General features: G+C 36.1%; 1 protein-coding gene across 1 annotated transcript; it reads left to right on the forward strand.

Annotated features, from left to right (window-relative positions):
* Positions 1-1,222: 1,222 nt before the first annotated feature.
* Positions 1,223-15,318, forward strand: LOC138869409 (agamous-like MADS-box protein AGL23). The gene is made up of 3 exons (XM_070147025.1): positions 1,223-1,457; positions 14,675-14,873; positions 15,024-15,318. The coding sequence occupies exons 1-3, from the start codon at positions 1,223-1,225 to the stop codon at positions 15,316-15,318; spliced, it is 729 nt and encodes a 242-aa protein (XP_070003126.1).
* The last annotated feature ends 6,708 nt before the right edge of the window (positions 15,319-22,026 follow it).

Genomic DNA, 22,026 nt, shown 5'->3' on the forward strand with positions numbered 1-22,026 from the left:
GAAAAAATAACTGAATTCACCACTTAAACAGATTTTTTATTATTAAAAAATAGGTTAGTTCACCTGTACAAAAGTGATGTGATACTAGAAGCATTTAAACTAATTAGTTTCATAATTATTAAATTTCTCAAAGTTGACATGGTCACATACTCTTTAATTGAAGGTGGTTAATATGTTTCCCCAATTAATAATTCCAAATATTTGAATCATATATATATATATATATATATATGTATGTATATATGTATGTATATATGACAAACAAGAAAATATGACTTCAATTATAGAGTCACTTTACTATTTATCTTTAACGAATATTTTTGTTATTACGATAAAAAATTTACGTTTTAAAGTTAAATCTTAAATTTTCATTGAGGTTAATGCCTTTCTGAACAATTTGTAATAGTAAAATCTGATTTTTTTTTTTATTTTTTTTTGTTCTCTAATTACATATATTCGGACTTTTTTTTGGGTAAGCACATTGAAAATTTTCAAATTCAAGTTAAATTTCAAATTTCCATTGAGGTTAATGCCTTTCTAAAATTTGTAATAGTTAAAATCTGAAATATTTGTCCTCCTCTAATCAATTTTAGTAAGCACATTAAAATATTTTCAAACTCAATTTAAATTTCAGATTTTGTTAATGCATGTTAAAAGTTTGATTTTCATTGTTGTAACATTAGTATAAGATTTACTAATCAAGTAAAATCTCCAATTATGCTCAAGCTGACCTCCAAATTTGTCCATGTTAATACATGTGAAAAGTTTATTAATGTTGTAAAGTTAACTAAAAGAAGTGTACGTTATTTATGTCTTTCCTAATTATATTGACTGTTGTCAATTAGGATTTGATGAATTTCAGTAAGCACTTTAATAAAATTCCCTTTTCAAGTAAAATTTTAGATTTATTTCCTTTAGTGCAAGTGGAGAATCTGATTTGGCTGTTATAAATTTCAGTAAGCACATTAGTACATTTTCCTTTTGAAGATAAATTTTAAATTTGCTTCTATTATTGCAATCGAAAATTTTGATTTAGTTGCTAAAAAATTAAAATATATTTGTACGTAGCTAATGTTCCTTCGAAATCTATATACACTTGCTAATCACAACTTAGCTAGAAATTTAATTAATTACCATTGTGAATTTTTACAATATATATAAATAGCCATGGTATTCCATTTCTTGAAAATAATTGATGGATAAAGTTTATTTTATTGTAGCAATGGAGGGTAAGAAGACCGAAGGGAAACAAAAAATTCCCATGATGAAAATAGAAAATGAAAGCGATCGTTATGCCTCATTTTCTAAACGTCGTTCTACCTTATATGATAAAGCTAGTGAACTGGTTGGAGAGTGCGATGTTGATATAGGTATAATTCTTTTCTCCCCAGCGAATAAGCCTCATTCATTTTTTCATCCAACTGCTGAAGCCGTTCTTGATCGTTTTAAGAATCCTGGTACAAAATTTAGTGAGTCTTGTTGCAGCGCATGCTCGAAATAAGGTGACTCAATACAACACTAGACTTGATGAATTTGAAACTCTAGAAGAATTTGCAATCGATCAAATGCGTCGATAATTTCATGAAATGAAAGAGACTAGAGAGGTAGGTTGGTGGGAGAGCATATTGAGAAGTTCAATGCAGATGAGGTGAATAAATTTGAATCACCTTATAGGTTAAAAAAATGAAATTATATTATTGGTTGTGTGTTTTTATTTTTATTCTTTTCTTTTATGTGTTTGTTTTGACAATGGTACCGCATGTACTCTGCAATGATTTCTATTAATGATATATGATTTTATTAGTATATCTCGAACCTACATATTAGGCTTCTTAAGGAGTCGTTTTGTCAAAGACCCGGAATTCTCACCATCGGGATCGTGATGGTGCCTAACATCGCACTCGCTACGCAAGCCAGCGTTAAAATTTTATTCACCTTTTTCCTTTACATTTCATAGTGTAATACTAACAAAGATAAATTTAACTGAAATAGATGCGGAAGTACATAATTAATCGGTTATCTATATACTATCAACAATACCGAAACTGTTACCAACCAGAAACTGGTGTCACAATCCATAAACCTATTATGAATATCTACAAACATTGGTCTGAAAGAAATTATATCTGTTTCGAAAGAAAAGAAAACAGGAATGTAAAAACATAGGAGGGGACGCTAGGGCCTGCGGACGCCAGCAGGACTACCTTGGGTCTCCTAGATGAAATGTCTGCAACCGACCTCACGATCAGCAACTACCAGCTCCAAAATCTGCACAGAAAGTGCAGAGTGTAGTATCATTACAACCGACTCCATGTACTGGTAAGTGCCGAGCCTAACCTCGACGAGGTAGTGACGAGGCTACGGCGGGGCAATTACAATATAACCTGCATACATTATATAATAAAACGAAAAGGAAGTACGGTACAAAATGAAACAGTAACTCGCAACAAAAATGAATACAGCACTTCAAATATCTCATCAGTACCAGCTATAACCAATCCTTAAGTGAGATACAACACTACAAAATAACATTACAACAGGGAAGGATACATAAACAAATAACTGATACGGCACGCATCCCGATCCCACCATATAATCAGTAACAATATGAACGCTCACCCTTATTACTCCTTATCAATACACCCGTATTCCTCCTGTTGCGGCGTGCAACCCGATCCCACCAGACAATCACATTTCACCCTTATTCCTCCTCAATATATCACCCTTATTCCTCCTGTTGCGGCGTGCACTCCGATCCCACTATATCATTACCAATCACACAAATAGAACAGAATTTCACAATATGGCTCAAAACCCTCCATAATATTTAAGCCTCAAACCAAAGCAAATAGAAGACCACGCAAATTATGAAACCTCACTCAATTAATACTACACAGCAAGACCAACCAAAATATTCCATGAAATGCCGATAAGCCAACTTAAACCAATAATGAAGTACAATGAAATTACGGAATAATTAATATCTTCAACAAAGAAAACAACATTTAGCAAGAAGCAATTAAACATGGAAACACCAATAAGCATGTAGCAGTTAAGGCACGAAGACACTATATTAAGAGTGGGGAAGGAAACATGCTAAATAGATAAATTGGCGGCGCATAGGTACTCGTCACTTCATTTATACGCCACGCACATGGAATTTTACATAGCAATTAAGTCGGGGATCCCTAATCCCTCGAGTCAAAGTTAGACCAAATACTTACCTCAATCCAACGGCCAACTCAAAGCTCAATTACCGCTTTTCCTTTAGATTTCACCTCCAATCCACACGTATCTAGTCATAATTAACTTAATAACATCAATTATCGCTAAAGAAATCAATTCCAATGCATAATTATAGGTTTTCCAACATTTCCCCCCAAAAGTCAAAAATCGACCCCGGGCCCGCTTGGTCAAAATCTAAAATTCGGACCAAAACCCGATTACCCATTCACCCCCGAGCCCGGATATATAATTGGTTTTGGACTCCGACCTTAATTTGAGGTCTAAATCCCCAAATTCGAAATTCCTAAGTTCTACTCAAAAATCCCCAATTCCACCATGAAAAACTATAGATTCTAGGATGAAATCTTGTAAAAAGAAGTAAAAGATTGAAAGAAATGAGTTAAGATTCATTTACCTATGATTTGGGAAAGAAATGGTCTTTGGAAATCGCATCTTGAGGTTTAGGTTTTGAAAAATGGGAGAATGAATGAAAAATCTTGTCTAAGTCTACACTTATCAGCTGCAGATGTTGCATTTGCGATCTGAGCTGCTTCGCAAATGCGAACTCCTCGCATTTCTACAACTATCACAAATGCGAAGTCCCAGTCGCAAATGCGAACTACCCAGTCCCCTCCTCTGCTTCGCAAATGCGAGGCTCGCATTTGCGAGTCAGACCTTGCAATTGTGAAGTCTGCAGGCCTGAAGCACACCAACAAATTTTCTTAAGTCCAAAACATCCCGAAGTCTATCCGAAACTCACCCGAGCCCTCGGGGCTCCAAACCAAACATGCACACAGGTCTAAAAACATCATACGAACTTGCTCGCGCTATCAAATCGCCAAAATAACACCTAGAACTACGAATTTAGCACCAAATTGCATGAAATTTTCAAGAAAGTTTCAAAACTTCTATTTCCTCAACCAAAGGTCTGAATTACGTCACATCAGTTCCGTTTCTCCCCAAATTTTACAAATAAAGTATAAATATCATAACGGACCTGTACCGGGCTCCGGAACCAAAATACGGACCCGATACCAACGAGATCAAATATTAACCAATTTCTTAAAACCATTATAATTTCAGTCTTACAATTTTATCAAAAATTCATTTCTTGGGCTAGAGACCTCGAAATTCAATTCCGGGCATACACCCAGGTCCCATATTTTTCTTCGGACCCACCGGGACCGTCAGAATACGGGTCCGGGTTCATTTGCCTAAAACGTTGACCGAAGTCAACTAAAATCAACTTTTTAGGCCAAAAATTATTATTTTCAGAAATTTTCCACATAAAGGCTTTCCGGAATCACGCCGCGACTGCGCATGTAAATCGAGAAGAAATAAAATGAGGTTTTTAAGGCCTCGGAACGGTGAATCGAGTTCTAAAATATAAGATGACCCTTTGGGTCATCACACGTTTGTTCGGAACAAAGATATCTGGGTATTATATATCGTGGAATTATAATTTCAGAATTATTATCTCACATACCAAAATTTTGATATAAAATTTATACCAATTTTAAATAATATATATAACCAAATGCGAGACTACGAGTTCGGTCAATAAAAAATAATTTTTGTCAAAGGACAATATAGTTCATTATTCTAAAATGGTCAACTTCAATCGGGGAAAAGGTTTGGAATATATTCACACATTATGCGAAATGGTTCATTCCCTCCATTAACAATTCGGTTAATTTGAGTTCTTGCCGTTACAAAACTGACTATATTTATTTTTATTGACTAACAAAAATGCTTAGAAACTAATTAATCCGAGTTCTTGGCCATTCGCAACATAGAACATACACTCTCTTCAATGGGATCTTGAATTTTTTGAAAAATAGTTCTTACGAGTTTCTTTAGTGGCGGTGGTGGATATTGTGGGAGTGTGGGAGGGATCTTTAGAGTTGGAAGGAGATGGAGAAGAAAGAAAAAATAACGAAATTAAAATGGGAAATTTTCATAAAGCACTATCTTTTAGTAGTAATTAGCCATCTATAGATACCATTTGCTATATTACGGATTATAGATACCTTTTATGTGGTTATAAGATGTATTTGATGTATTTAAGCTATTGTATTCATGAATACAGTAGCAAAAATAGGCGTGAATCAGGGAAGTCCAGCTAATCAGTTGTTGTATTCGAGTGTATTCGACTGTATTCATGGAGTGAAACATGGGATTATAGCTGGACAGATTATTGTATTCGACTGTATTCACGGTGTGAAATAGGGTACACTATTTTTAAAACGGAAAGTGAATCAATTAACATAATAGACTCCTAATATAACTCAACAAACTCAATTATAACACACAAATTTTATATTTTCAGTTATAAAAAAGATTCTCAACCGAAAAATACCCCAATAACATAGCAATCTTCAGAGAATTATATAATACATCTGAATACATAAATTATATTAATTAAAAAAATTATGAATACATTCATGGCATATAGCGAGACAGTGAATACAATGAAATACATAGAATACAGCGGGATACATTGAAATACAATGAGAAAAAAGACAGTGAATACAATGAAATACATGGAATACAAGGAGATACATTGAATTACAATGAAAAAAAAGATAATGAATACAATGAAATACATGAAAATACATTGAAATATATTAACAGAAAATCATCCTACAACATCGATATCTCCAGGCTCACCATCTCTGGAGACACCTTTGTCTCCACTAACAAACCGAAGTTGACAGAGACAAATATACTTGAGCAACTCCAAAACTCAAATATGGAGATTTAACCCTTCTAACAGATTTGGGATTCCAAGAACAAAGCCACTTCTGATCTAGGAAGGCCATAAAATAAAGTTCAAAGAGCATTTTGCCAAAATGCTTATCGCATTATGTTCCCAAAAAATAATTAAGTGTGCAGTAAGTGTACCGGCTGCTGCTGTTGTTGGTGAGAAACCAACCGGATTAAATGTTCCATAGATTTTAAACCGGCTGAAACAGAGAGTGAACCTGCTCTGGTGTGGGCTTTGCACAAATCCGGTAGAAGGAGGAGGAGATCGAAAATTTTATGGGATGGGGGAAGAGAATGAGATGTATCAAAGTAGAGAGAGAAAGAAAATAGTGTAACCGATTAGCGTATTTAGTGGCTTAGGGCTAGGAGGTAACCAAAATTAAATATTTTGTTATAAACCTTAAAAGGTATCTATGGAATATAATTTTTTTAAATGGTATTTATTTAAAATAAATAAGGTGTTAACCTTTGCTATAGGCGGTAAAAATTCTAATTAAAATTAGAAGGATATTTAATTTTTAGCTGTATGGTCGATACATCGTAATTTTGGTGCTAAAAAATTTAGCTAGAGACTAATATTCCAATCATTTTTTTATTGATGAATAATAACAAAATATAAGCTAGTTCGTAACAATATAGACTTGTTTGAACTAACTATTAAAGGAGTGTGTAGACGAGCCATTTCGTGTATTTCACGAGCAAATATGACCTTTTTCCTTACATTTGTAGATTGAACTAAAATCATCTCCTCACAATTACACAAGCCAATAAAAGACCTTTTCATTCTCCTTGGACCAAATATTCGTTGATAATTTGATACAAGTGCTAAATTATTATTTATAGACATCTTTACAACGGAAACAATGTACTTTTAACTAGTCAAAATAATGAGGTTGATGTTAGTATTTTAACGTACTTAGTGATTGATACCTCTCAAGAATATTAATTATTAAAGTAATGAATATAAATTACTTATCGGCTTTTTTATTCGTCACAATTTTATAGGCTAAAACAACAAAAGTAATCAGATGTTTCGATCATGCAACGGCCTAGCTATACTATAATAGAAACTTTTTTATTACTTTTCTTTAGGTTCATAAAAAATTACATTCTCTATCTATATTTACTACTTATATACAAAACCTTAATAAAGAGAGTATTCCTTAAAATTAGGATGTAACTGATATAGCCCCTCCCTCCCCCCCCCCCACCCACACACACGTCTCCCCTATCCCCTCCCTTCTGTATTCAATTATACAAAGCCCCTTCTATTACGTTTTCATCCCATTTTTAAAAAGATTTCAAAAGATTTATTTCTCTTTCATACAAATCGGTTCAAATCTCCTCCTCTTCACACAAATCTGTCAATATTATCTCTAAGTTTGCAGCAGCAAATGGACGTTCTCCATTGACAACCATTTAAAAGTTTCGAAGCTTTGAATTCAATATTTGAGTTTTACGAATTTGTGATTTATTTGGATTGGATGTTCTTGCAAAGGATAGAGAATGTATTTTGGAGTTTATATCTCAATTTTGCGGGAGATTGATTAAATTTAGAGTTGATTTTAGGTAAAATTTCATAGTGAAACCCGAAGAGAAGAAGTTTTACAATTGTATCACGATTGTATGATAATTGTATCGCAATTGTGGCAGAACTCTTTCATGACTGCATTGAAGTTGTATTATAATTGTATCTGATACATCAATACATGGATACATTATACAATACAAGTATAATAAAATATTTGTATCAGATTGAAACCCGAAGAGAAGAAGTTTTACAATTGTATCACGATTGTATGATAATGGTATGATAATTGTATTGCAATTGTGCCAGAATTCTTTCAGGACTGTATTGAAATTGTATTATAATTGTATCTGATGCATCAATACATGGATACATTATACAATACAAGTATAATAAAATATTTGTATCAGAATGGTATCAGTTTTAATTGGTTTATATGTTTTTTGCATGTGATGTATTCTTCTCTTCGATTTTCAATCTGAAAATAAAAGTTATGATTATTGGTGATTTTGTGCTGATTTTTATAGAGCTTACCGTTGGTTTAGGTGGAATTTCATATTGTCATGACCCGGACTTCCCACCCTCGGGAGTCGTGATGGCGCCTACTAGTGAAAGTTAGGCAAGCCACTTATCTTACTCTCTTCAGTTTTAATTGATTCACAATTATAATTTAACACTCATAAATAGCGGAAATTAATAAAGCGGAAGAATGAAAATTTAGCAATTTAACTAATATCAATGCGAATCCATAACATATACTACCTAGAATTGGTGTCACTCTCACGGACTGTCTAAGAAAACTACAAATAAAGTCTGAACAAAAAAGTACATGTCTGTCTCTGAAATAGTAAAGAACAGATGAAAATTAGATAGGGAGGGGACACCAAGTCCTGCGGACACCTGCAGGACTACTTCGGGTCTCCGATTGGACTGAAGGCAGCAATCCCTAGCTAAGGTTCATATGCTCCAGTACCGGGATCTGCATAAAAGAGCGCAGAGTGTAGTATCAGAACAACTAACCCAATGTGCCGGTAAGTGTCGAGCCTAACCTCGGCGAAGTAGTGACGAGGCTAGGACACAACAACCAATAACCTGCAGCTAAACAGTATCTAACAGGAAAAATAGTAATAAAAGTAATTCGGAAGTAACGGGGAAAGGGTAACATGCTATGGGGGAAATGCCAATATAATGAACCACAATAATAGTGGAATAAGACAATTAGGGTACTTGAATCAAAGCAGCAAGAAATAAAAATAAACAGGCAATGAGTGCACGACATCACCCTTCGTGCTTTTACTCTCATTCCTCACCAATGCAATCAAGTAATGAAAATGTGCACGGCATCACCCTTCGTGCTTTATCTCTCTTTCTTACTATATGCATCAATATCAATAAACATGTACACGACATCACCCTTCGTGCTTTATCACTCTTTCCTCACCAAATGTATAAATATGAATGTGCACGGCATCTCCCTTCGTGCTTTATCAATCTTTCCTCACCCAAATAATAGTAATAACAATATCCCGGAAAGGGAATCAACAACAAGAATTAAATACGTCCCGATAAGGGAATCAGCTATAACCAAACTTGTACCAATAATCAACCTCACAATTGAACCTCAACTAGAGACAATAATCAAATACCAAGAAAATAATCATAAATCTTGCTCAACATGGATAATCAACGATTTAGGCAACTTTAGTACTTATTAAGAGATACAACAATTACAATTTAAGACTCACGGGCATGCTTGACACCGACGTATAGATACTCGTCACCACACCTATACGTCGTATACTACACTAGCACATAGCAAATAAGGCACAATACCTATTCCCTCAAGCTAAGGTTAGACCAAACACTTACCTCAATGCCATGAACACAATCAAGCCTTAACTACCGTTTTACCTCTCGATTCCACTTCCAATTCGCTTGTATCTAGCCACAATTTACTTAATAACATTAACAAATACTAAATAAACCAATTCTAATGCATGAAAATAAGTTTTCTAGTGTTTTTCTCAAAAAGTCAAAAATCGACCCCGGGTCCGCTTGGTCCAAACCCGAAATTCGGACCAAAACCCGATTACTCATTCATCCCCGAGCTCGGATATACAATTGGTTTTGGTTTCCGACCTCAATTTGAGGTCTAAATCCCCAAATTTCAATATTCCTAGGTTCTACCCAAAATTTCAAATTCCACCATGAAAAAACCCTAGATTCTAGGATGAAATCTTGTAAAAAGAAGTTAAGGAGTGAGAGAAATGAGTTAAAAATTATTTACTAGTGTTTTGGGGAAGAAAGAGTGTTTGGAAAATCGCCTCTTATGTTTTAGAGTTTTGAAAATTGAAAATAACTAAAAAGTTCCATTTAAATATACTCCTCTCAGACCCTCACCGCGGACCACATAAAAAGGACCGCATCCGCGGAGCTCCATCGCGGACCGCGAGAAATCGAGCACGACCGCGAAGGTATGGCCTTTCCCCACCGCGGACCGCAAAGATCCCACCGCGGTCGCGAAGAACCCACCGCAGTCGCGAAGTTTCTACTGCGGACCGCGACGCCCATCTCAAAGACCTGCAACTTCTCTGAACCTGCAACAACTATTTTCCAAGTCTAAATTCACCCCGTGGCCTATACAAAATTCACCCGAGCCCTCGGGGCTCCAAGCTAATCATGCACGCAAGTCTAAAAACATCATAAGGACTTGCTCGTGCGATTAAATCATCAAAAATAACATCAACAACTACGAATTCAACATCGATTTCATAAAATCACTCAAGAACATTGAAACTACTATTTTCTCAAATAAAGGTCTGATTGGTACTAAACGAACTCCGATTCTTACCAAACTTCACAGATTTAATTTAATTATTATATAAGACCTGTACCGGACTCTGGAATCAAAATACGGGCCCGATACCATCTATTTCAAGCATCGTTACATTTTCAAAACCCCTCATAATTTCAGTAAAATAATTTCTTTCAAAAATTCATTTCTCGGGCTTGGGACTTTGGAATTCGATTCCAGACATATGCCCAAGTCCCATATTTTACTATGGACCCTACAAGATTATCGGATCACGGGTCGGGGTCCGTTTACCAAGAATGTTGACCAAAGTCAACTTTAATTAATTTTAAAGGTCAATTTCCTTATTTAACTTAGATTTCACATAAAAACTTTCTGGAAACACGTCCGGACTGCGCACACACTCAAGGTAAAACAGAAAGAGGTTTTCAAAACTTCGGAATGCAGAATTACTTTTAAAAACAAGTGATGACCTTTTGGGTAATAACACATATTGAAACTTGAAGAAGAAAAAGTTCAAAATATTTCAAAATTATTTCTGAATTGTATCATAAATATATGATAATTGTATATGAATTATATATAATACATCAATATGTAAAACAATTTGATACAATAGTAATACAAGTATAATATAGTATTGTATTAGAATTGTATAAGAAATTTACAAGGATTATTCCAGAATTGCATTAAAATTGCCTCAAAAGTTTATTTGAATTGTTTTTGATACATCACTACGTGAAACCATTACATGATGTAATTGCTAAATATTAGGTTTGTCCATTTGTGGAATGTATGTTAAGCATATATATATATATATATATATATATATATATATATATATAGATTTATTGAGTAGATTGAAGATTATTGCGCCTACTCGATGAGATGATGAAAAGAAGAAAAAAGAAAATAAAAGGAGAAGGACAAAACCTTGGCAAATGCGACCTGCAACTCAACCCTCAAATAACAGTCAATCACTTAAATCTGTATAGAAGAAGAGGGAGAGAAAAAAAAAGGAAAGGACATAATTGAATTCCTTAATTAAATGCATTAATAATGGGATAAGAGCCTTTTAAGGTGGAATATATCCAATTTGTAAAAAAAACCTAAAATAATTTTTAAAAACTACAAAACCTAGAGAAAATGGGTGAATAAGTTTCTATTATTGTATATATAGAAAAACGTAGCCAATGTGACATTTCATATATTCCCTTCATCTTTTATGCGAAGGTAATCAAAGGCGGACTTAGTTTTTTAGTGTCGGATTTATATGAATCTAGTATTTTTTAGTTCAAGCATAAATTTATCATGAATCCGCTTTGAAGGTAATTTATTTGGGGAGTCGAATAATTTTCTCAAACTTTTTTAAATACTTTGAAGGGAAAATGCATAAGCACCCCCTGACTAGGGGTGTCAATGGTTTGGTTCGGCCGGTTATTTTATAAATTTTGTACCATACCAATTTTTCGATTATTCTATTGTGTATAACCAAAATCAAACTTTTCGAAACCGCCCCAATCATGTCGGTTACTCTTCGGTATCGGTACGGTTCGATTAATTTTCGGTATTTTTTTAATGTCATGTAAAAGTCACTATTAGAAGTAGAATGCAATAAAATACGTACATGTATAAAACTTAGCCAAACTCTCTAAACATTTTTACTGTTTAAAGAGTGATAAATTAAGAAAATATGAAAGATGACCAGATTATAGATCCATCGACTATTTCTACAACAACGTAAAATAAATTAAGTATGTATATATATATATATATATATCACACGAGTGGAAAGATAATAACCAAGTTGGGAATCAAAAAAGTTTATAGAAGATTAAGATTTAAAAAGATAAATCTAAATCATATGAAAGGAAACATATTCAACATATTGTAGTTTGCTACTCATAATCGCCAGAATACTTTTTATCTTACTACTGAATATGAAGGAAATAATTTAGTTTCAATAGGAGTAGCATAATAGGTTTGGAAATTAGGATTTTGAGTTTAATTACTTGTGGCTTGTAACTGTTTTCATAATTCCAACGCTCAAGGAAAAATTTAATATTATATTTTTAAATTTAATGTATAGATATATTTTTCACATGTAAATTTATTCGGTACGGTTCAGTAATTTTTCGGTTTATTTTTGTAAAATAAAAAATCTATCCTAATTATCGGTACGGTTATAGATATATGTAAAAACCTACGTTTTTTTTAGAAAAACCTAAAAATCGGTTCGGTACGGTACGGTCGATTTAATCAGTTTTTAAATATTCATTGACACCCCTACCCCTGACCTATACCCGGAATCCCAACTACATACTTTTTCTTTGCGGGAATCCTATTACCCCCCTAAACTTATTTTAAATAAAATTATTTGCACCCTTAATGCTGACGTGGCAGAGTGTGTGCATTTCACTCTCCTTTGAGAAGCAAGAAAAGATGATTTTCAGATTATTTTTTATTCTTTTTTACCATTTTTTCTTACTATATTTTCCTTTTTCTTTTGTCTTTTTTCTTTTACTTTTTTTTTTCGTTTCTTCTATAATTCCGGCGGATATTCATTCACCGGCGACTTTGTCTAACCGTTTTTCTTCCATTTTTTCTTTTCACACACAAATTAAACTCTCAAAAATATATATTCATAAGAAACAAAATACACTCAGATTTGGGGGGAAATTCATCATCAGAAAACCTTCTCACGCCGGAAAAAAATAATGTATTGAAATTTTAACTGAAAAAAATTTTCTCAGCTTATATTCGTTTTTATTTTTTTTGATTTTCCTCCAACTCATAAATTACACTTTCAAGAAAAATTTATATATATATATATAAAATAAAACACACTTAGATCGAGATAAAAATCTGTTGTCGGAAAAAAAAATTCGCAGGAAAAAATGGTGTTTGTGAAATTCCGACGACCACCATTATGTCGTCGGTGACCAAAACAAAAAGAAAGAGAATAAAATAACCAAAAAAATGAGAATAATAAGAAATAAGATAAAAGGATAAGAAAAAGAAGAAAGAATAAAAAAAGTACTAAAAATACATGTGGGGGCGCGTGTAGCTCATCACTTCCCAAGAGTTTGGTTGTCTAGTTTTAGGGTGCAAATAATTCCATTTAAAATAAGTTTAGGGAGGTAATAGGATTCCCGCAAAGAAAAAGTGTCTAATTGGAAATCCGGGTATAGGTCAGGGGGGTACTTATGCATTTTTCCTACTTTGAACCATTAGTCATATTGACTTGTAGTACTTTTCATGTGATCAAATGTAAAAAATTTATTTTAAAAAATACTATACCTTGTTATAAATAAAGTGAATGTATATAGATGCTCATTTAGTCCATCCATATATTCTATACAATGTACTACTTGGATAGATGCACCTATTAATTCCTAGGATGTATCTAATAAATTTTGGGTGTATCTTGTATCGTATAAATAGGACATTCTTTGCCTATGGAAGAACACACAAGAAACACACTTGAATAAGATAGCTTCTACATTCTCCTCCTATACATCTTGTCTCTATTACTATATTATTCTATTTTGCTCTCATTTCTTAATACGTTATCACCACGAGGTTCTAACCAACTGAGGTTATCTGCTTCATCCGAATTTTATCTTCTTCCTAAAAGAGGTAGTCCGTTTCTTTTCCGATTTAGGTGTACATTCCTATGTTTATAATATTTCTATTAGGATCTTCTTTAACCTGCAATTTAATTATCATATGCATAACTTGTTTTGAATATGATTATAATAATTGCATTAGTATGAAAACAATAAGTTTCAGTTAAATTATTATTTCATTATATAAACTAAGAAGAAGTTTAATCATACACATAAATAAATAAGTATTAAAATTGAATTAAAATAATTAGACTAATTAAGCCCATATCCAAATATTCCAACAGAATATGCATTTAGAAGGAATTCTCGCAAAATTTTCAAAAGGTTTAAATGTGTATTCAATAAATTTATCACCTAAGTGTACAAACTAATTAATGACTTTAAAATTAACGACTTAACTATTAGATGTACGTATTGAATGTTGAAACTTGTCAGAATTGATATCATCTAGTTTTATGCTTACTTAGCTTATTGAAACGTATTCTAAGTAGAACAAAATTATAATAGTACATATTAATTCAACTTATTTATTCTATGAAAAAACATGTCTAAAGTTTTACTGGGTAATATTAAACACTAATTTTTCATCGCACTGCACATAATTGTTTGTTTGATAATTATACATATAGAATATTAATACACGATTATGTACTGCACTGAATTTTTTCATTGATAATAATTCTTGCCATTCTAATTCACTTATTTCTATGATAGTTTTCACTATGTTGAATTTGTCAAAACTTGAATTTATGGCACTTGACATCTCTGGAAATAATTATTTGCCATGGTTACTTGATGCTGAAATTCACCTTGATGCTAAAGGTCTTGGTGACACTATTAAAGAAGGAAATGAAGCATTAAGTCAGGATAACGCGAAAGCCATGATTTTCCTTGGCCATCATCTCGATGAAAGGTTAAAAAGTGAATATTTAACCTTGAAAGATCCATTTTAATTATGGACTAGTTTGAAGGAACGATATGACCACCTAAAGGCCACGGTATTGCCAAGAGCTCGTCGAGAGTGGATTCACTTACAAGATTATAAGACCATAAGTGAATACAGTTATGCTGTATATAGAATAATTTCCCAACTAAAATTATGTGGGGAACCTATGAATGATGAGGACATGCTGGAAAAGACTCTTTCCACTTTTCATGCCTCAAATATGGTGTTACAGCAGCAATACTGTGAAAAGGACTTTAAGAAATATTTTGAGTTAATTTCATGCCTTTTGGTGGCTGAACAACATAATGCCCTTTTAATGAAAAATCATGAAACCCGCCCCACTGGGTCAGCTCCATTTCCAGAAGCGAATCTTGGAACGATAGATCCAAAGTCTGAAAAAAAGATAAAATAATTATCGTGGCCGTATAAATATACGTGGGGGTGGCAAGGGGCGAAATAATAATCACCATGGTGGTGGTCTTTATAAACAAGAAAACAATAAGGGTTCTCAGAAAAACCCTTCAAAAGGCAAAGGTAATGTTTGCCACCGATGTGTTATGAAAAATCATTGGGCACGAATTTGTCGTACACCTGAACATTTTGTTAAACTTTATCAAGCATCAATAAAAGGGAAACAAAATAAAGTTGAGACTCACTTGACTTTTCAAAATGATGTTGAGGCAGGCCCTATGAATAATCATGATAAAGTTGAAGCAAACCTTGCCTATAAAGATGATATTTTTGAAGGTCTTGAAGATATTACTCATTTAGATGCTAGATACTTCTTTAAGCATCATAACTGAAGACTTATTATTGGAAAAAATTATAAGAATAAATGTATTTCTTTTTATGAAGTTCATATTTTGAATAAAACATTTTATGTTGTCGGTATTTAATTTCATAAATGTAGTTTCTTTTGTTCTTAAATTTTTCAATATTACTTATGATGTATTTTTTCTTCTTCTTGAAGAATATGAAAACTTCCCAGTCTTCAGTTGACCGTATGAATAATAAAGAAAAAATATGTCTTCTGGATAGTGCTATGACGCACACCATATTAAAAGATAAGAGATATTTCTCTTATTTAATTATGAAAGAAGTCAATATCATAACAATATCTGGTAGTACAAAATTAATTGAGGGCTCTGGAAGAGCGACTGTATTACTACTAGGAGGAACAATATTGGTTGTTAATGATGCATTATATTGTAGTAGGTCTCAAAGAAACTTGTTGAGTTTCAAAGATATTCGCCAAAATGGCTATCATATTATCACGACCCCAGTTCGTCCTCCGTGAACTCTCATGAGGGCACCTAGTCTCTACGACTAGGTAAGCCTAACAAATGCGGAATATAAACAAAACTTGCAGAAGAAATAATCAAAAACCAAAAATAATTGAATGGAACAATAGTTATAATGCCACTCGGCATATACAACACAACATTCTCAAAACTAAGTACACTATCCCAAAACCCGAAAACTCACAGAAACACAAGCCTTTGGAATATCTAACAGTCTAACTCCAGAATATCTAACAAGAAAGAAAAATACAAAAGGGCAATGTTTAACAACTAGAATAGAAAGGGATTTCTCGGTCTCCAGACGTGGCAGATGTACCTCGAAGTCTCTATAACAGTCGCCTCCCTCAAGGATGGAAGGCCTGAGTAGCGGCACCTGGATCTGCACATGAAAAACATGCGCAGAAGGGGCATGAGTATACCACAACGGTACTCAGTAAGTGCCAAGCCTAACCTCGGTTAAGTAGTGACGAGGAAGGTCAGGGCCCTACTGAGGTTAAATAAAATATAAAGATAAAAAATATAGAATAGAATAGTATCAATAAGTACGGCAGTAGAATAACACAAGATGTACAGGACAGCAACAACTATATAGAAGCAAGGTAAACACGGAAAAGAAATACAACTCAGCACCAATAATAACAATCGGGGATCTCCCAGGATACCGTCCTGTAGTCCCATATGTACATATCCAATGGATCTCCCGGGATCCCGTCCCGTAGTCCAACTCATAGTGCGCGGGGATCTACCGGAATCCCGTTTCGTAGTCCCAAATGTAAATACCTAGTACTGGGGGAATCTACCGGGTGCATTCCCGTAGTTCCATATAACTGTGCAAGGGGATCTATCAGAATCCCACATCCGTAGTCCCAAAATAAACAAACAAGGGGGAGCTACTCGAATCCCACATCCGTAGTCCCAAAATAAATACACAACAGCAATAGGAAAATATACAGAAATGGCAAAATTTCATATTAAGGCAACAAGTGATTCTAGCCTAGCATGCTGCACAGAATTCAGGCAAGGCAGGTTGAGCAAATAAGGCAAGTAAGTCACTTAGACATGCTTTCCTAAGATAACAACATGCTTAATAGTGCAAGTAATAGGAACAGGAAAGGAAACATACTAGTAAATACTTAAAGAAAACCGGATTTCCAACAATTAGCACAAGTACGCACTCATCACCTCACGTACACGGCATTTCAATTACCAAATATACCAATCCTAAGGGGAAGGTCCCCCACACAAGGTTAGACAAGCCACTTACCTCGAACCGGCTCAAAATCAACCCGGGGCCACGTTCTTGCCACGAGTACTCGGCTCCAAATAGCCCAAATCTATTCAATTCAATTGCATAATATAAATAATACTTCAAGTAATTGATTATACAATTAAATTCTAAGCTAATATGCAAATTGACCAAAACGCCCCTCGGGCCCACATCTCGGAATCGGGTAAAAATTTTATTTCCAGAAACCTCGCACTCTCACGAGTTCAGTCATATCAAAAGTACCAAAATCGCACCTCAATTTGTCTTTCAAATCATTACTCAAAGGTCTCCAATTAGACAAGCCCTAACCCCCCCCCCCCAATTACCACTGATTTTCCTTAGTTTTTCATGCTTAAATTGATAAAAATCACTCCAATAACGAGTTTAGGGGACCAAAGACCTTACCCCAATGAACTCCTCTGAAAATCCCTCTTGAAAAGTGCTCCCCAAGCTTCTTCCCGTTTTGAAAATATGAAAAATGGCTAAATTTCACGAAGGCAAGAATTTATATGTTTCTGCCCAGCGATTTCCGCATTTGCGGCCCTGGGACCGCTTCTGCGAGGACTTCGTCGCATCTACGACTTTCACTTAAAGGCCAATTTCTGCATCTGCGGTTACCCTTCCACAGGTGCGGTACCGCTTCTGCGGTGAATTACCCGTATCTACGGCTGATCCTTCCCAATTCTGCATCTGCGCTTGCCCCGCCGCTTCTGCGGCTCCGCACCTGCGGGACCCAAACCGCAGGTGCGGTTATGATAGTAAACCAGCTGTTGCAGCAAACTTCAAACTCCAAATTCTTCCATCAACCATCCGAATTCATACCGAGGCCCCCGGGACCTCAACCAAAGGCACCAACAAGTCACAAACCACTATCCAAACTTGTACCAATCCTTAAAACACCTAAAACAACATCGAAACCTTGAATTAACCATGGATTTAAGCCTAAGAACTCCAAATTTCTCAAAATACGATTTTGATAAAAAAGTCTATCAAACCTTGTCCGAATTACCTAAAATTTTGCACACACGTCACATTCAACACTATGAAGCTACTCCAACTTCCGGAATTCCATTCCGACCCTCGGATCAAAATCTCACTATTGGACCGGAAACTTCAAAAATTCAACTTCCGGTATTTCAAACCTAAATTAGCTATGGACCTCCAAAACACAATCCGAACACGCCCCTAAGCCCGAAATCACCTAACAAAACTAACGGAACCATCAGATTTCCATTCCGAGTCCGTCTTCACACTTTTCTGACTACGGTCAACTTTCCAATACTTAAGTTCTCATTTAGGGACTAAGTGTCCCAAAACTCTCCAAAACTCAAAACCGAACATCCCGGCAAATCAAAATAGCAGAAATAAACTCGGGGAAAGCAGTTAATAAGGGATCATGGCGTAAATTCTTAAGACGACCGGCCGGGTCGTCACATCCTCCTACACTTAAACATTCATTCGTCCTCGAACGAGTATAAAGACATACCTGAAGTAGTGAAAAAATGAGGGTAACGACTCCGCATATCCTGCTCTGTCTCCCAGGTCGCCTCCTCGACTGGCTGACCCCACCATTGAACCTTTACTGCAGCAATGTTCTTTGACCTCAGCTTTCTAACATGCCTGTCCAATATTGCCACTGGCTCCTCAACATAAGATAGATCCTTTTCCAACTGGACTGATTTGAACTCCAACACGTGCGACAGATCACTGTGATACCTCCGGATCATCGAAACATGATATACCAGATGAACTCCTGCCAAGCTGGGAGGTAAGGCAAGCTCATAAGCAACCTCCCCAACATGCCTAAATATCTCAAAAGGGCCAATAAACCTCAGACTCAACTTCCCTTTCTTCCCAAATCTCATAGCGCCCTTCATAGGCGAAACTCGAAGCAGAACCCGCTCTCCAACCATATAGTAAACATCACGAACCTTCAGATCCGCGTAACTCTTCTGTCTGGACTGGGTTGTACGGAGTCTATCCTGAATCACCTTAACATTCTCCAAAGCATCCTGAACTAAGTCTGTGCCCAATAATCTGGCCTCACCCGGCTCAAACCAACCCACCGGGGATCTACACCGTCTCCCATATAAAGCCCCATATGGTGCCATCTGAATGCTGGACTGATAGCTGTTATTGTAAGAAAACTCCGCCAATGGCAAGAACTGATCCCAAGACCCTCCAAACTCAATCACACACGCATGGAGCATATCCTCAAGAATCTGAATAGTATGCTCGGACTGTCCATCCGTCTGAGGGTGAAATACTGTACTCAACTCTACCCGAGTACCCAACTCATGCTAAACGACCCTCCAGAACTGTGATGTGAACTGAGTACCTCTATCTAAAATGATGGACACTGGAATACCATGCAAACGAACAATCTCCCGGATATAAATCTCCACCAACCGCTCCGAGGAATAAGTAGTACACACAGGAATGAAATGAGCGGACTTGGTCAGCCGATCCATAATCACCCAAATAGCATCAAACTTCCTCAAATTCCATAGGAGCCCAACTACAAAGTCCATGGTGATCCGCTCCCACTTCCACTCCGAAATCTCTATCTGCTGAAGAAACCCACACGGTCTCTGGTGCTCATACTTCACCTGCTGATAGTTGAGACACAGAGCTACAAATCCAACTATATCTTTATTCATCTGCCTCCACTAATAGTGCTGTCTCAAATCCTAGTACATCTTCGCGGCACCCGGATCGATGGAATACCGTGAACTATGGGCCTCCTCTAGAATCAACTCTCGAAGCCCATTAACATTGGGTACACAAATTCGACCCTGCATCCTCAATACCCCATCATCACCAATAGTCACATCTCTAGCATCACCGTGCTGAATCTTGTCCTTGAGGACAAGCAAATGAGGGTCATCATATTGCCGCTCCCTAATACGATCAAATAAGGAAGACCGAGAAACCACGCAAGCTAAAACCCGACTGGGCTCCGAAAGATCCAATCTCACAAACTGGCTGGCTAAGGCCTGAACATCCATCGCCATAGGCCTCTCCGATGCTGGTAAATAAGCCAAACTCCCCAAACTCTCTACCCGATTACTCAAAGCATCAGCCACCACATTAGCCTTGCCCGGGTGATACAATATAGTGATATCATAGTCCTTCATCAACTCTAACCACCTCCTCTGGCGCAAATTTAGATCCTTTTGTTTGAACATGTGCTGCAAGATCTGATGTTCAGTATAAATCTCACAAGGAACCTCGTATAAATAATGGCGCCAAATCTTCAGGGCATGAACAATGGCAGCTAACTCAAGGTCGTGAACAGGGTAGTTCTTCTCATGTATCTTCAACTATCCTGATGCGTAGGCAATCACCCTACTGTCCTGCATCAACACCGCTCCGAGGCGAACCCTTGAGGCATCACAATAGACCGTATAAGACCCTGAACCTGTAGGCAGTATCAAAATTGGGGCTATAGTCAAAGCTGTCTTGAGCTTCTTAAAGCTCGCCTCACACTCCTCCGTCCACTGAAATAGAGCACCCTTTTGGGTCAACCCGGTTATAGGGGCTGCAATCGATGAAAATCCCTCTACAAAACGACGGTAGTAGCCCGCCAAGCCAAGGAAAATATGGATCTCGGTAGCTGACGATGGTCTGGGCCAACTCTGCACGGCCTCTATCTTCTTCGGATCCACTTGAATACCTTCACTCAATACCACGTGGCCTAAGAATGCCACTGAATCCAACCAAAACTCACATTTCGAGAACTTAGCATATAACTTCTTCTCTCTCAGAGTCTGAAGCACAGTCCTTAGGTGTTGTTCATGATCTTCCCGACTCTGGAAATACACCAGAATATCATCAATAAAGACAATGATGAACGAGTCAAGATACGGTCGGAACACACTGTGCATCAAATGCATAAAGGCTGCTGGGGCATTGGTCAGCCCAAATGACATGACAAGGAACTCGTAATGACCATACCGAGTCCCGAAAGTAGTCTTCGGGATATCTGGCTCCCAAATCTTCAACTGATGGTAACTTGAGTGCAAATCAATCTTAGGAAAACACCCATGCGCCTTGAAGCTGGTCAAACAGATCATTAACACGAGGCAAAGGATAATGGTTCTTCACTGTAACCTTGTTCAACTGGCGATAATCAATACACATACGCATAGAACCATCATTTTTCTTCACAAACAAGACAAGAGCACCCCAAGATGATACATTGGGCCGAATAAAACCCTTATCAAGCAATTTTGTAACTGATCCTTCAACTCCTTCAACTCAGTAGGAGCCATACGATACGGAAGAATAAAAATGGGCTGAGTGCCCGGCAATAGATCAATGCCAAAATCAATATCTCTATCAGGCGGCATGCCTGGAAAATCAACTGGAAACACATCGGGAAAGTCCCGTAGTACTGGGACTGAATCAACTAAAGGGGTATCAATACTGACGTCTCTTACATAAGCTAAATATGCATCACACCCCTTCTCAACCATACACTAAGCTTTAAGAAAAGAAATAACTCTACTGGGAGTGTGATCTAAAGTACCCCTCCACTCAACACGCGGTA

This window comes from Nicotiana sylvestris, chromosome 5 (genome assembly GCF_000393655.2).
Source record: "Nicotiana sylvestris chromosome 5, ASM39365v2, whole genome shotgun sequence".
In the NCBI taxonomy this organism is placed as follows: Eukaryota; Viridiplantae; Streptophyta; class Magnoliopsida; order Solanales; family Solanaceae; genus Nicotiana; species Nicotiana sylvestris.